Source organism: Chelon labrosus (assembly GCF_963514085.1).
Source record: "Chelon labrosus genome assembly, chromosome: 13".
Lineage (NCBI taxonomy): Eukaryota > Metazoa > Chordata > Actinopteri > Mugiliformes > Mugilidae > Chelon > Chelon labrosus.
Window position 1 is genome coordinate 18,615,630 of NC_140346.1, and position 14,814 is coordinate 18,630,443.

The 14,814-nt window shown below is 40.9% G+C and overlaps 2 protein-coding genes across 2 annotated transcripts in view; both read left to right on the forward strand.

Moving 5' to 3' along the window:
- Positions 1 to 11,248, forward strand: part of ppm1lb (protein phosphatase, Mg2+/Mn2+ dependent, 1Lb) — a 42,328-nt gene extending 31,080 nt beyond the window's left edge. The window contains exons 3-4 of the mRNA XM_084558388.1: positions 6,427 to 6,588; positions 8,660 to 11,248. Coding sequence (XP_084414514.1) covers positions 6,427 to 6,588; positions 8,660 to 9,000 — 503 coding nt within the window. The 3' untranslated portion in view covers positions 9,001 to 11,248. The remainder of the gene's footprint in view (positions 1 to 6,426; positions 6,589 to 8,659) is intronic.
- An 810-nt stretch (positions 11,249 to 12,058) lies between these two features.
- On the forward strand, positions 12,059 to 13,545 carry LOC311498852 (ADP-ribosylation factor-like protein 14). The gene is made up of 2 exons (XM_084559617.1): positions 12,059 to 12,873; positions 13,113 to 13,545. Exons 1-2 carry the CDS (start codon positions 12,559 to 12,561, stop codon positions 13,419 to 13,421), a joined length of 624 nt encoding a protein of 207 aa, XP_084415743.1. The 5' UTR covers positions 12,059 to 12,558; the 3' UTR covers positions 13,422 to 13,545.
- The last annotated feature ends 1,269 nt before the right edge of the window (positions 13,546 to 14,814 follow it).

Consider the following 14,814-nt stretch of genomic DNA (forward strand, 5'->3'; position numbering starts at 1 on the left):
CCCCGTTTTAATGACAAACGCAGACTACTTGCCACCAGTTTGAAAAGTTATTTCCTTTCACATTGACTCACACTGTACGTGCCAGCTGGGTGTTGGCTGTCGTCTTTGCGGTGTGTTCAAGTGCAACCTTTTTGTCGGGAACCCGTCACGGTCGACCTTTGTTGTTGGTAGTTTTTTAACGTCGGCTTGGTTTGTCCCAAGAGTTTTTTGGAAATCATCTTCATGTCTCTGTGTTCTCAGATCTCAGCGTTTGCTGTGGTCAGTTCATTGTTATCGTGGCAGAAATGATTGTGACAATTATGGGAAATTAGACCCAAGCTGTAAAATACTGTTATTCATCTCAAGAAATGAAATTCACCAAAAGCTAGCATGTGACTCGCATGAAAGTGAGACAGCGGTTACTGGTATAAAAGAGCTATTGAAAAGGACTCACATCCTCATGAGACTGATGGGTCATATGGTACTGACTGTTAAAAAGGAGAACTGAAATCTGCAGCCTCCGAGCGCCCATCCTGGAGGTGATGTCTGATTATGCCGTTGTTGATGTGCTACAGCGGCATTACCTTTTGTTCCACCCTCTTCATCCTCTCTTGACCTTATCCTCCTCTCCTTTGCTGTCTCCCCAGCTGCAGATAAGCATCCACTTTCTGATATATGTTGCTCCCAAAACGGCCACCAAGTAAATCTCTTTCTCTGATCCCTCTGCCTTCTACTGTCCTTAAGCTTCATTACTTGTTGCGTGCAGGCTCCTGAGACACTTTACACTCCCCATCTGTCCTTATCTTTCTCTTTCTGCGCTATATTTCCACCATCCCTCTTTTGGACACGGCAAGATGAATCGACACAGAGCTTATGCACAGTCAATCCTGACAACAATAAAAAAAAAAAAAAAGCTCTAGTGTCGTCTAGGTCCAAGCATTAGACATTCAGAGATTGAATTTGCTGCAGTATTTGTTCTGCCTTTCTTGTCAGCGTCTCAGGGGGGGGATCTGCTGATCGGGTAATTGTTGTGCATTCTTGTCCCTGTATCGGATTGAACAATCGCATCGTTTAGGTGCACAGCTCCCTGCTTTCTGTAGTAATCGGGGTCTAAATTAAGCTGGCGGGGACGGGAGAGTGAGGGAGAATAGAGAGAAACACTCTCAATTCAGCGGCCTGTCCCCGGGACAACGGCGTATCAGATTTATCCCCCTGTTCGTTCATCCCTCTCTTGTTTATCAGCAAACATAAGCGCTTGAAAGAAAGATAAGGGAGATGGGACTTTGATGCAATGCCCAGGAGCTTAGAGTCTATTATGGAAACAGTCCCCTTAATGCGGTGTGGTGTTCTGCTTGTGCTAACCTTTATGTAGCTGTGTGACGTGTTTGCAGCCACACACGTGTACAGTAGGACATTAGTTGAGTAATCAGTAGTCAGACAGCAACACGGAGAGCTTGCTGACAGTTTATCATCTCGTGTAAGAAATCTGTTTTAAGAATTAAAATGTGCTTTAGGTTAGGATTTGGATATGACGAGATAGTAGTGTATTCATGTGATGTTGGAATTATCTGACAAATTGTCACTTTTCAAGTCAGAACAGCTTGAAAAGTGAAAACTTTAGGACACAACTTGACTTATTGACATTATACACATGGCAACTGAGGCCTAGTGGTAAGAAAAGCAGCTTAAGATCACAGGTTGACATCCATTAAGATACCTTGTGCAAGCACCTAACCCACCCATGCTCTCCGGATGGGTCAAACGCAGAGAAAGAATTTTTCAATGAGTAATTAGTAAAGGAAATTAGAAACGTGAACAACCTAAACCTGATAGCAAATATAGACGTTTTTGTTATGTTACCATGCATAAGTCTCACAACACAACGCAACTCTTTCTACAGCACATGGCCACAATGAAGAGGCAAAAGATTACTTCCCGTAAGGTTATCTTAAGAGCTTGTGAATGCAATATTGGTTAATAAAAATCTGTGCAGAAATATTTTATCCACCATGTCTTTTTTTAGGAAGACAAAAGTATACCTAAATAGATTTTTTTTCTACAAAGCAGGAATTAAATGTAACGTGCACTACAAGATTTTTTTTTGTACACAGGAGACCTAAAACAGTGCAGACACATGCAGAGACACACTGTAATATGAACACACGTGGCATCATTTCTGACTGAAATGCCACACCACAAGACATTTATTTTACAAATGAAATATCTGTAGAAAAGAGGGAAATATTTCTACCTGAGTAAAGTAGCAGAGAGTATGTCTTTGCCCAGTAATATATAAACTCTCTTCATAGCAAAGCTCCGGTCTTTTTGCATTTCTAAGCTTAGCATTTATATTAAATTTCTAATTATATTTAGCTGAATGGCATCGCTGTCTATTGTTTCTTTCATTTGAGTGTTTTGACCCCAGTGATGTTGACGTTCGTTTGGATTTTTCTTTCTTGTGTTGGGCTTTCTTTAAAAAGCTTTACACATTCCACTCCCCTTCAAGTAAATGTTTGCTCAAACCAAGTATGTTTGCTGCGGTTTGTTTAAACCCTTCAGTCTCAGAATCCCAATTATGTAGGCCAACTGTAATCAGACTATTGTTTCAACCTTTACATGCTATCATATTAGATCTTTTGTAGTTTTGATTGAAACTGGTGGCTGGTGTTTCTTGTGCGGGTCTCTCTGTTGTTCACAGGCCGAACGTCGCTGTGTTTAAAGAAAAGGTTTCAATGAGGTGTTGCAGGTTTCTGATGTGCACAGGAAAGGGATGTTTAGATGTAAAATAAATAACTGAAAGTCCATGGGTCTTTATATAGATGATGATAGCAGTCAATTAGTGACTTGATCGTATCATATTGATACTAGTCCTAGCATATGTGGTCAGAACATGTATGATATGACTATATAATATGCAGGACGGCACAGTGGCGTCGTGGTTAGCGCTGATGCCTCACAGCAAGAAGGTTCCGGGTTCGAGTCCAGGCTGACTGGGGCCTTTCTGTGAGGAGTTTGCTGTCCAAAGACATTGCTCATTAGGTTACTTGGTGATTCCAAATTGGCTTGCGATCCGTCCAGGGCGTACCCCGCCTCTCGCTCGATGACAGGCTCCGGGACAAGCAGTTACAGAAGATGATTAAATGAATGAAGATAATATGCAGCTTTATAAAGTCGTATTATTGTTTAGTGTAGACAAAAGTGTGCTGGGGTGTGTGCAGCTTGGGGCGCGATCATGAAGTTGATTAAACGCGTATGACAGCATCTGACATCACAGATATGACAGCTACTGTTTTATATAACGCTCAGCTCATCGTTGCAGTGGGTTTTTGGAAGCTGACTTTTAAATTTCCAGTGACTCAGTTCCCTGAACTCACCGTGGAGGATTTTTTTAAATTTTTTTTTTTAAAGCCGTTCCTGTTTGTGGCATGAATGCAGGACCTTTAGATGCATTTACTAACAGGAGAAAACGTAAAGATTTGTTTAAACGTAACGTTTCGAGACTCAAGATTGGCACTGAATCTCAATAAAAGTTGTTAAAGTGTGTATGGCCTCGAGGCACAAAGCTTTTTATTGATTTTTTTGTTTATTGATTTTTTTTTTTTTTTGTACCCCGTTGAACGTGTGAGGAGGGGAAAAAAAAAACCTAGAGATTGATTACATTAAAGGTTAACTCAGCCAACTTTCAAGTCGTGGAAAGTTATTCGTGGGTCCAGAGGGAGCTACTCCAAGTTTGATAAATAGCCTCTAGTGTGTCTTCAGTGTCAGTTATGGCAGCGTAGGACGGGACAGAGGACTACACGCTAGAGAAGGAATAAATCTGAGTGTGGAGTTGGATAGAAGTGAGTTTACCAAATCTATGCAGGCCCCTCATTATCTCCAACGGCTTGAGGCTACATTTGTCGCTAGGAGCACAACCCACCCAGATCTCCTGAAAGTGTTGGTGGTTGAACTGCATTGTGGGTAATGGAGGCACTCAGTTTTGACTTTGACTATCTTTGATCCAACTACCCACATTATTTGAAAAAGGATTTTACATTTGACCGCATCGATTTTGATCTTTTTTTGAGACATGAAGCCCACAGGGTAATAGGAGCGCAGTGCTAAGTCGGGAGAGTCCTCTCTTAAACCACTTCCTCACCCATGAGATTGATTTTGTCAGTTGCCACAACGGTCTTGCATAATTAGAAGCGATAATTAGATCAATTGTTCTGTCAAATCAAAGTATCTGTAATTTATGATCGAATAATTATCTCTCCTCCTGTTTTGCCTGCATGCAAATTATAAAAGGAGGATGAATCAGTGGTTCAAATCCTCATACAAACATAAAGCCAAATCTTGCACAGGGCTCCAAAGAGGTTGAGGATGACCCTGAGGAAGTCACTATATTTATTTAGAATAAAATGTAAATACATTATGAAAAGCAGATATAGTAAAAAGCTTTATAGTGACATAATATTCAGTGTTGTTAAAAAATTATAAGACTTTCAGATTGATGCACACCCTAAAATAGCCTTGCTATAAATGTTATAAGTGGAAATAAATGGAGGGCAGGTGAGACAGGATGGCAGCTCCCTGGGGGGAAAATAGCCGTGGGTGGACTAATGGGCAGGTAGTGTTTTTAGAAAGGCTTTAAAAGAGACAATGAGCAGGCTGGTGGCAGTCCTGACCTCACATTTCTCACCTAAATGCCAAGCAGCCTGGGCAGGAACACAAATCCATGGGAAGTGTCCTGCTGCTGCGCGGACGCGTACACTGTCCAGATGTGCCGAGAGCACAAACCCAGAGTCTGTCAGAGCCTGGAGTCTGAGAGAGAGAGAGTGAATTAATGGATTCATACAAATTGGAGTGGGGGGACTAACCGGGGCTGAGATGTTAATCTTATTGGAGTTTTGAAAATGTGCCTGGACGAGCTAAGCCAATAATTAGCACGAGCACAGGGTGCATGTGGGCCACGGTGCCGTTTTAATGGGGAATGCTGAGTGTGTGTGCTTGGCATGGCCGGGCTAATTGGGGAAGGGTGTGCTAGCGAGGCACCTCAGTCCATTATCTCTTATCACCATGGGAACCAGATAAGGATAATTAGCTGGACAGCGTGGCACAGTGCAGCGGCAGCTATAGGCTCCAAGAGCAGGATTCAGGGTGCATACAATGGTGAGGGTAATAGAAATAGATTTTTTGCAAACTGTGTAAAAGATTTAGAAAGTCATTTACAATTAAGTGGCATCAATATCCCCTTCATTCATCTTTACATCCGGCTGGTGTTCTTCGTCATACTTACAGTCAGTCTCTTCTTTCTCCTCATTTACCAAGTTTACTCACGCAAAACTAAATAGGAATAAATCATATAAACAAAATGAGCCGCTCCTTTTCTTAAACGTGAGACGTTCGCTGACTTCACGGGACAGAGTAACCGAGCTGAATCGAAGCGGCGTACTCTGCTGATTTAAATCATTCAGCTCAACGCAAAGCGCCAGAACATAAACGGTGAATCAGTCAACCTCGCACCAAGATGTGAAACTTTAAAGGGAAGGTTAGGAAGTTAGTAGGTCGTGCGTATTATCACGCTAAAGCTGCTTTTGTTTTATTTTTTCCTCTACATCCTGAGGCGGGTTTTACATTATAATCCCGGGTGTGGCTCTACTGTACTCTACTGTACTGTATGTCCCATTTCCTTATCACTCTCTCTGTACACCACCCTTCCCTCTTCCCTTTCTTATCTCTGTCTGTCTGTCTGTCTGTCTGTCTGTCCGGGTGGTCCATGCTTGCCTGGTAAGAGCTCCTATTTTTTTTGTTCCCCTCTTCTCTTTCTCTTTTTACTCCGTGTGAGCAGATGGTCAAACAGGCAGATCTGTTCTTTCTCTGCAGGACTTTGGATCCCACACAATAGGCCTCAGATTCCAAGTCCATACTCTGTTCTGCCTGGCTGGGAAGCTCAACAAAGAGAGGAAGGAGTGGAAGAAATAATAAAAAAAAAAAAAATAAGGTTTTGGGAAGGGGTACAAGGAGGAAAAGTTACTTCAAATAGCTGTTTCATTGTTCGCACATGACTCCATGTGTTTCACTTTGTGTGTGCAGGACGGAAGTGTGCGTGTTTTGGAAGAGCAGGAGTTTCTAATGAATCTTGAGTGATCTGGAGATATGGCAAAATAAAGTACATATTTTTTTAGTAAAACTAGCTGGGTGAGAATTTTTTAGCCACATTAGCACTTCAGTGTTGGTCCCAATGTTGCTCCAGTGCTTTAACTCAGACGAAAATATCTCAGCAACTATTTGATGCATTGCTTGGCCCCTGAGGATGAATCACAAGGTCTCTGGTGATCCGCGAATACTTCCCCGACAAAAGTTTGACTCTTGATGTTCTGAGAGAAATATCTTGATGTAATATATATATTCCACCTCATCTTCCCTTTTCCACCTTGTCCCCCTTTTTCCTCTCTCTGTTTACAGGCACGACATGTCTGGTGGCGCTGCTGTCTGATAAAGAGCTAACGGTGGCCAACGTTGGAGACTCGCGCGGGGTGCTTTGCGATAAAGACGGCAATGCCATTCCTCTGTCCCATGACCACAAACCCTACCAGCTCAAAGAACGCAAGAGGATCAAGAAAGCTGGTGAGAGGAAAAAAAAAAATCCAACAACAACAAAACAGTCGCAGTCCACACACACACCGGTGCACTTTTTCTCAACAAACTCTCAGCAACTTAACAGGGCTTAGGTTAAAACTTTAGAGAACATTAAAAGTCAGATTGTTGTCATGAAAGCATAAAATAAGTCTTCTTATGATCAAAGCTGAGATCCATTATCCCGCTTTTTCACATCTTGCGTCTCGGCCTGACATCAAAACCCGCTGACTGATAACACAATCGGCTTCCAAAGCAGCATGTTATCGAATGCAGCCAGACAGTGCACAGTTTTAAGGTGTATTTGTTGGCGTAATTCTCCCTTCAATCCTATCTGCATACTCTGTGTGAGCTGAGGAGAGTTTGATGGCAGATTGCCAGCTCTGTCAGCGAGTTTTGTCACCGTCAGGAAAGCTCACCATCTCCATCTAATGGTCTAGTTCAGTACTGTTTGTATTTATTTATGCAGTTATGATGTTACAGATGCTATAGATGTCCTGCTGTTTAATGACCTTAGGTGAGCAGGACACCTAAAGCTTCATTCAGAAGTACTCACGCACACTAATGACATGTATGCTAATGAAATAACACCTCTCTCATGGGGTTGTGTTATCCTGTTACTGTGGTGATTGTCCTTCTTTCGCTCTGTGACACGTCCCTTTTACCAAGGAGGCTCAAGAACAATTAATGGCTGAAACTTAACACCTTACACCACAGGTTCCTCCAGGCAGAGCTGCTGATCGAATGGGATTTGCATATTAATTAGTGAAACCTGATTTGCTTGAAACCTTTCGGTTGCCTAAATGCTAAGCTAAGTGGCTCCTTTGCACCAAAGGGCTACGCTTCAGAATTCAGTGTTTTAATCACAGACTGTAACTGACATGAAACTCACAGTATGAAACAGTAACTATAGTTACAGGCTCACACAACCACTTAAAAAGAGTCAAATCACAATCACATTTTAAAAAAATCTTATGCTGTATGATAATTTTTTAAGGTAATGAAGATTGCTTCTAGTTTGTTTAGACTCGCTGACCAAACTTCCTCCAAGATTAGATTATTTTGTTGATGATAATCAGTTATTTTTCATTACGCAACTAGTAATTTGTGTTTCTGTTTTTCTGTTGACTAACCCTATCTCTATGTTGGCTCTCAATCTTTAACGTTTTGTTAAAGATGTTATTTTATGTATAATTTATTGATATGGAATGGAAATGTGTCATGTGTTTGCGATACGACTACTTGTTGCTGCCTGTGACTGTGAGTTTGGTGCCTCATGAGGATCTGTGACTAATAAGCCTCCTAAACACTGAAAGACGTTTACTAAAATATTCAAAATTTATTGGATATGATAAAACAACTAAATATATGATAATGCAGAAATTGCTCAATGCCAATCAATTAACTTATCAGCTTAACGTCTGTCCTCAGCAGCTAAATACTGAGGTTAATACCTCATAGTGCCTAAGTCACTTGTTTCTAAGTGAAGTTATAACATTAACCAACATTTATATCAACACAGATAGCTAAAGAGACACAACTCATGTCATCTTCTTTTACTGACAGCCCATTTAATAATAGAAAGTTACACATAACGGGACTTTTTTAGGTCCTGAACTCTCAACCTCAGTTTTTAATAAAGTCCCGATTACGGCCCCCGCTCGCTGGGAACTGGGAAGGCATCCTGACCTAGTATGGAAGTCTCTGTCGTATCCGAGTCATTTCCAGCACAATTCCCTGCTTGCGAATCTGCTGGAGTCGCACAGGACACACAGCTGTAGTTGCAGGATGTGACACGAATTGAAATGTGTCCAACACAAACAGTTTGTTCGATGGGGCTGACGGTGAGTGAAAGCATGTCGGTGACACTGATGCGTGGTGCCATTTGCTCTTTGATGTGAACACAGTGGATTCATAGTTGTTTAAAAATGAACAGATGTGCTGCCAGTTGACTCATAGGAAGAAAAATCATTTTAGCGGTTTAGTAGAAATCATCTTTTCCTCTGTTTTAATATAATTCTTCTCCCTTAACACATTTCCAACCATTTGTTTTCCTCCTCAGGTGGTTTCATCAGTTTCAATGGCTCCTGGCGCGTCCAGGGCATCTTGGCCATGTCCCGTTCTCTGGGCGATTACCCTCTGAAGAACCTCAACGTGGTCATCCCTGATCCCGACATCATGTCCTTCGACCTGAACAAGCTGCAGCCCGAGTTCATGATCCTGGCGTCAGACGGCCTGTGGGACACCTTCAGCAACGAGGAGGCCGTTCGCTTCATCCGGGAGCGGCTGGACGAGCCTCACTTTGGCGCCAAGAGCATCGTCCTGCAGTCCTTCTACCGCGGCTGCCCTGACAACATCACCGTCATGGTGGTGAAGTTTAAAGGCAAGGCCAGCGAGAAGTAGACTGTGTGTGTGTGTGTGTGTCTACCAAGCACAGCATCTATATCATGTTTGAATAAGATGAAAGATGATGATGAAAAAAAAAAAAACGCCTTTTGAGCGAGAACTATTTCTATCGCAGATATTTACAGCAGTTTGCCCTTCAATGCATCAAACCTCGTCCCCCGCCCCTCCTTTACTTTTACTGCTATAAAAGTGACACAATGAAAACGTCTTTCATTTCGGCTTAGCCATATCTTTGAGACACCGTCTTGCGAGCTGGGTCACTGTTATGCAAATAAACAGATTTAGCTTCGTGCAGCTGTGGGTGCGTCCAGGAGTCTGCACACGTTTGTTTGTTTGTCTGTGTGTGTGTGTGTGTGTGTGGGTGTGTGTGTGTTTGAGAGAGTGGGTGAGAGGTGAATCCATGATGGATGTCTTCTTTTTGCTATAAAGCTGCACACAAGTCGGACGTCAACAACCATTTCAGTGTCCAGCGACTGATGAGAGATTTAAAAGACTGTGTGATAACATGGAGTTTCATTTCCATATCGTTTTAAATGTGTTGTCTGTGACTCCTTGTCCAAGTGGCGACTAAACTTTTTAGTTTTCTAACTCCACATTGTCTGATCGTGTTGACGAAGCGACGCACCGCAAGTTCAGTCCATTAACACGGTGTCAGGTTATTTAAGTGTGAATTCACATTTACACGTGAACAAAGAATAATATACCGATGCTTCTTAAAATACGTTCATACTGTACAGCAATAGAGCAGATCACGTTTGTTGAACTTGGGAAATCTTGACGTGTGAATGGTCGACTTGTTTTCTCTTCAGTTTCCACATTTTCCACGTTCCGTTCGTCGAGTGTCTTTCTGTTCCGATGAAGTCTCGTGTCTTGTTGTGAGTGTCGACGACTTATAAGACTTTTTAAAGCCGATGTAACAGGATCTGTGTAACTACTAATAATGTAATAACTGTTGGATAATATTGTAGCTTGTCAAAGTGTGATGAAATGTCCCTTTAAACGAGTATACCTTTCCACGTAATGGAGCGATAACGTAGAGCATCTCATTATGACTAACCGCTAATCATGAGTTCATAATGTTTGTCACGTGTTATCTGACACAATAACTCTGTTAATTTAAAAGAAGGTAACGTTTTCACGCATAATAATTGATTTAATTGTAAAATTAGAGTTGTGATATTTACAGATTAATATCACCATGTTATATTTACAACCCTCTTAAAAGATGTTGACATGCTATTCCTTTATCTGACTTTTCTTACATTACATGTGATATAAATAGACTTAATTTGACAATTTACTGTTATAATATCATCATCTTCTAACTCCATGTCATCTTCACTAAGACAAAAGTCCTTCGTGCTGTTTGCTCTACATTTCTGTCTGAACTGTAACTCAAAATGTATCAAGCCTCTGAATGAGTTATTGTTGCCTTATATTTTTAACTGTCCATTTCCTGTTATGAAGTCTGCTGCCAAAACTACTTCTCGGTTTTCGATGTAACGCAGTCGACTGTACAGTACCATGCACAATGCACGACCTCAGCGTCCCCACCTTGTTAATTCAAACGTAGAATAGCATCGCTGAGAAAAATGTCTCCGAGAGACATGAAGCTGTAAGATGAATGTACATACTTGTCCTCATGTTAGTCAGCGTCACCCTCCGCCACTGTTTAATACGAGCCTGTTCCCGAATCGTTCTAACTGCAGAGATATATATATATATATATATGCCAGATTAAACCGTTTGTGCTTTTTTCAGTTCACGTTCTCCCTTAAAAATGTACATTACAGAATGTTTATGTGACATTTGTACTTGTTTTTGTTGACTTTAATAAACTGTACAAGAAAAGAATTCAGAAATTTTAAAATGTAAATCACAAATGTAACATTAAAATGATCATGACATTTTCGTGTTGTTGTTGTTGTTTTTTCCAAGAAAACAAATTGCAGGTGATGGATAGTAAAATAGAGAAAACAGACAAAAGGTGGAAATAAAAAGTCTATACACATCTGTTCAAAGAGAAATCATAAGAACTTTTGTACCTTTATTGTAAAAGAAAAACAAAAAACTATGAACTGAAGATGAAATACTTTTGAAAAAATGATAATACCAACAACACTTCAACAAAAGGACTCAGTGCCCTCTGTGAAGCATCATGTTTTATGTCAGCTTTTCTTCAAATGGAGCTGGGGCTTTAGTGAAGGTGGAGGGAATCAATAAAACCTTGAAGTATCAGTCAGTATATGGATGAAGGAAGAACTTTGACCTTTCAGCGTGACAATGAGCCAAAGCACAAATCTAACATCTGACACAAAAAAAAAAAAAAACGCAGCTTCAGCAAAATAGATTGATGTTTCATAACTTCCTAGCCAGAGTCCAGACTTGAATCCTATAGAAAATCTATCAGGGGAACTGAAAACGGACCCGCACAAGAGATGATCTCACAATTTGACAGCTCTAGAAAAATTCATGGCAAAGAAGAGTGTGAAAATATTCCCAACCTAGTTCAAGAATGGGCACACTTATTCTTATAATTTACCTTTAAACATTTTATATCCACTGGGTAAAAAAAGATCTTTTTTATCACCTGTATTGTGTGCAGATGTTCATTAAATTCCTATCAAAAAATAAACTCGAAACACACAAGTGTCATTATTTCCGCTAAATGTCAAGAAGAAAAGTTGTTCTGCAAAGTTTCTTTTTACACGGAGAGAAAATTTAGCAAAAAGCTTCCCTCGAAATCAAACTGTAATTATATTTAACATTTAAAAAGCTTCATTTAATCCGCCTGTGCCACCTGCTGCGTGATCAAAGTTCACTCAGACTCAAACATCTGATTCTAATCCAAACGCAAATCAGAGGAAAGCCACAACCCCGTGACATGAAATTATCCCATAAATTAACCCATTGTCTAAGTGTCCAGAATCAGATGTCAGGCAGCATAAGAAATTAAATAAGATGTAATTATGTTTTTTTTATATCATATTATCTATCCCTGTGATATCAACGTAAAGCTGTCTACTGTAATAATTCTAACTATGTTTGAATGTACAACTGGGAAATTCCCAGAAACTTTTTTTTGCAGAGAGGTTTCTGGAAGCTGAATGTTCAGCAAACACACAGTCCCTCTAAAGATAAACCTACATTTATCCATCAGCCGGGGGTCAAACTGTAGCTGTGATGTCAGAGGCTGTCGGACACGCAGCCAGACAGTAACACGATCTTTCCCTTGTACCAAACATGGACTTCCTGGCTGCTGTTGTGTATGAGGATCTGGGGCAGGTGTGATGTGACTCCACTGGCCGTGCCGCGGTAACCGGAGAGCAGCATTTTGCCCCCCTTTAGTTGCACCGTCACTTTGGGTATAAATAGCTTTACTGAAAGCCACGCAGGGACAGAAGGAATCTTTGTCACAACAGAGGGGAGGGACCATTTGGTCTTCATAAGAGACCGGACATACTAAGAACATAGACAGCGCAGAGAGAGCCACTGGGAGCAGACGCCATAGATAGCGGAGCCATAATTTTCAGGATATACACACAGCCTTTGGACATGGGTGCATTTGGATCCAAGTCTCAGAAACAAGCGCAGGTCCTGATGCTGGGCCTGGACGGGTCAGGAAAGACCACCCTGCTCTACAAACTGAAGTACAACGAGAGCGTAGTGACCGTGCCGACCGTGGGTTTCAATGTGGAGACGCTGGACACGGACAGGAGCAGCCCGAGACTGACGGTGTGGGACGTGGGAGGCCAGAGGAGAATGAGGCCCCACTGGAGGCATCACTACACTGACACAGCCGGTCTGGTGTTTGTGGTGGACAGTTCGGACGTGAAGCGGCTGGACGAGGCCCGCAAGGAACTCCATCGGGTAATTAAATCAGACAGTAATTTATTCTTTAGAAGAGCAACACTTTAATACACAGTTTTATGATTTATAGACAGTATATGAACTTAAAGTCTACCTTGCAGACTATGACTACCATGCAGGTTTTGATGCTAGAAGGCTGTTTACACATCTCACTTTAAGACTGAATTTAAAATTACTTTACTGATTCATCTAAAACATTTGTTTTACACCAATTCAAACATTGTTTTCTTCACATGTAGGTCCTGAGGTACGAGAGTCTCAAAGAAGTCCCCGTCGTGATCCTCGCCAACAAACAGGACCTCCCCGGCGCTCTGAACCCGGAGGAACTGTGCCTGAAACTGGACCTGAGGCGGGCGTGCGAAGGCAGGGCCTGGTTCATGCAGCCCTGCTCCGGCACCACCGGGATGGGACTGGAGGAAGGCTTCAGGAGGATGGTCTATCTGATGAAGACGCCACTGAAACAGACTCAAGAGGACATCAAGGTGAAGATGAGGTCTAAAGGCTTCAGTATCACAGCCATGAAACAGGTCTTGCTCTGCGGCAGTTGACGGACGAACTCTTTTTAGCTTTATTTGTGACACGTGGAGGATTTCTTCTCGCCTGCTTGTGCAACTCATCTGGAAGTGGCCAAACGGAGGCGTCCGTGAGGTCAGAGGATGATACTGACACAGAGATTAGGGTTAATCAATGTGGTATTCTGAGGGAATCAGGGGAAAGACAGGGGGCCTTTGGACGGTGACGATAAACCAAACTGATTCTGTGGGAAATCTTGGATTATCAGTCTAACAGAGTAAATAGTGCACATGGAAACTTAATACCAATTAGAGTTTGGACATGCTTCTGAAAGAAATGCTGTTTTCCTAACTGTGCATTATCTGTTTTTCTTTATTTCTTATTTGTATTATTCTTAATTTGAGAATATGAACTTATTGTTACTATTCCATTCAAGCTGTATTTATTTATTTATTAATTTATTTGGAATGACACTACCATTGTCATCTCACTGTGTGTAATGTAAAATGCAAAGGTTCTGTCAAGCAACACAAACATGATCACACACTGAATACGGTATATCATATATGTTTATATGATATGAATGTAACATACAGCATTCAAATCTGTCAACTCGTGTTCTGAGTATGTGTGTTAAAGACTGCGCTCTTCCAGTATTTTGTGTCTATATTTTTTTTTGTCGTAAAAAATAAAAATATCTGGATTTGAAAGAGCTGAGACAAAAAATTAATTGTAGGTGTTTAGACTCAAGTGAAGTTTACAATACAACTGGAACATTTCCATTAGATATAAAAGTCCTGAAATTCCTCTGTGCTTGTATTTTAGATAGATAGATAAATAGAAGCATATACTGTGTACATATGTATATATATATATATACATACAGGAGGCAATGAGGGGTGGAAGGTATCAGGCATGATGTGCATAATTTGTGAATTATAATAATAATAATAATACGGATTTTATTTCAAATTGCTCACATATAAACAGTATTAACCCTGAAATGCATCTCAAAGTTCATCCAAATCTAGTAGGAGGCTTCAGCAGTCTGACTTAAAGTCAAATTAAAGTTATATCTTACAGAATTATGTGTTTTTAGTGCATTATCCCCTCTGTGTTTTACGCACGTTTAAGGAAAGGGTTGAATTTAGCAATAAAAATTGTAAAAAATAAAATTAAAAAAGAGGATTAATGTGTCAATTAATTAGTAGTTCATCTTGAAAGTTTGTTACATTTAGATGCCATTATGCTTTAGATAAATCCCAGTTTTATTGTTAGCACGATCACACGATCACGATTATAATCACCTGTCGTATTAGCAGATATTAGTTCATATCATGGCGTACCTTATGATCAGCTAAGTAGTAATCTTACTGTAAGTGATCCACTCTTAAATTAGACACTCATTGCCAGTTTATGAGGTACGCT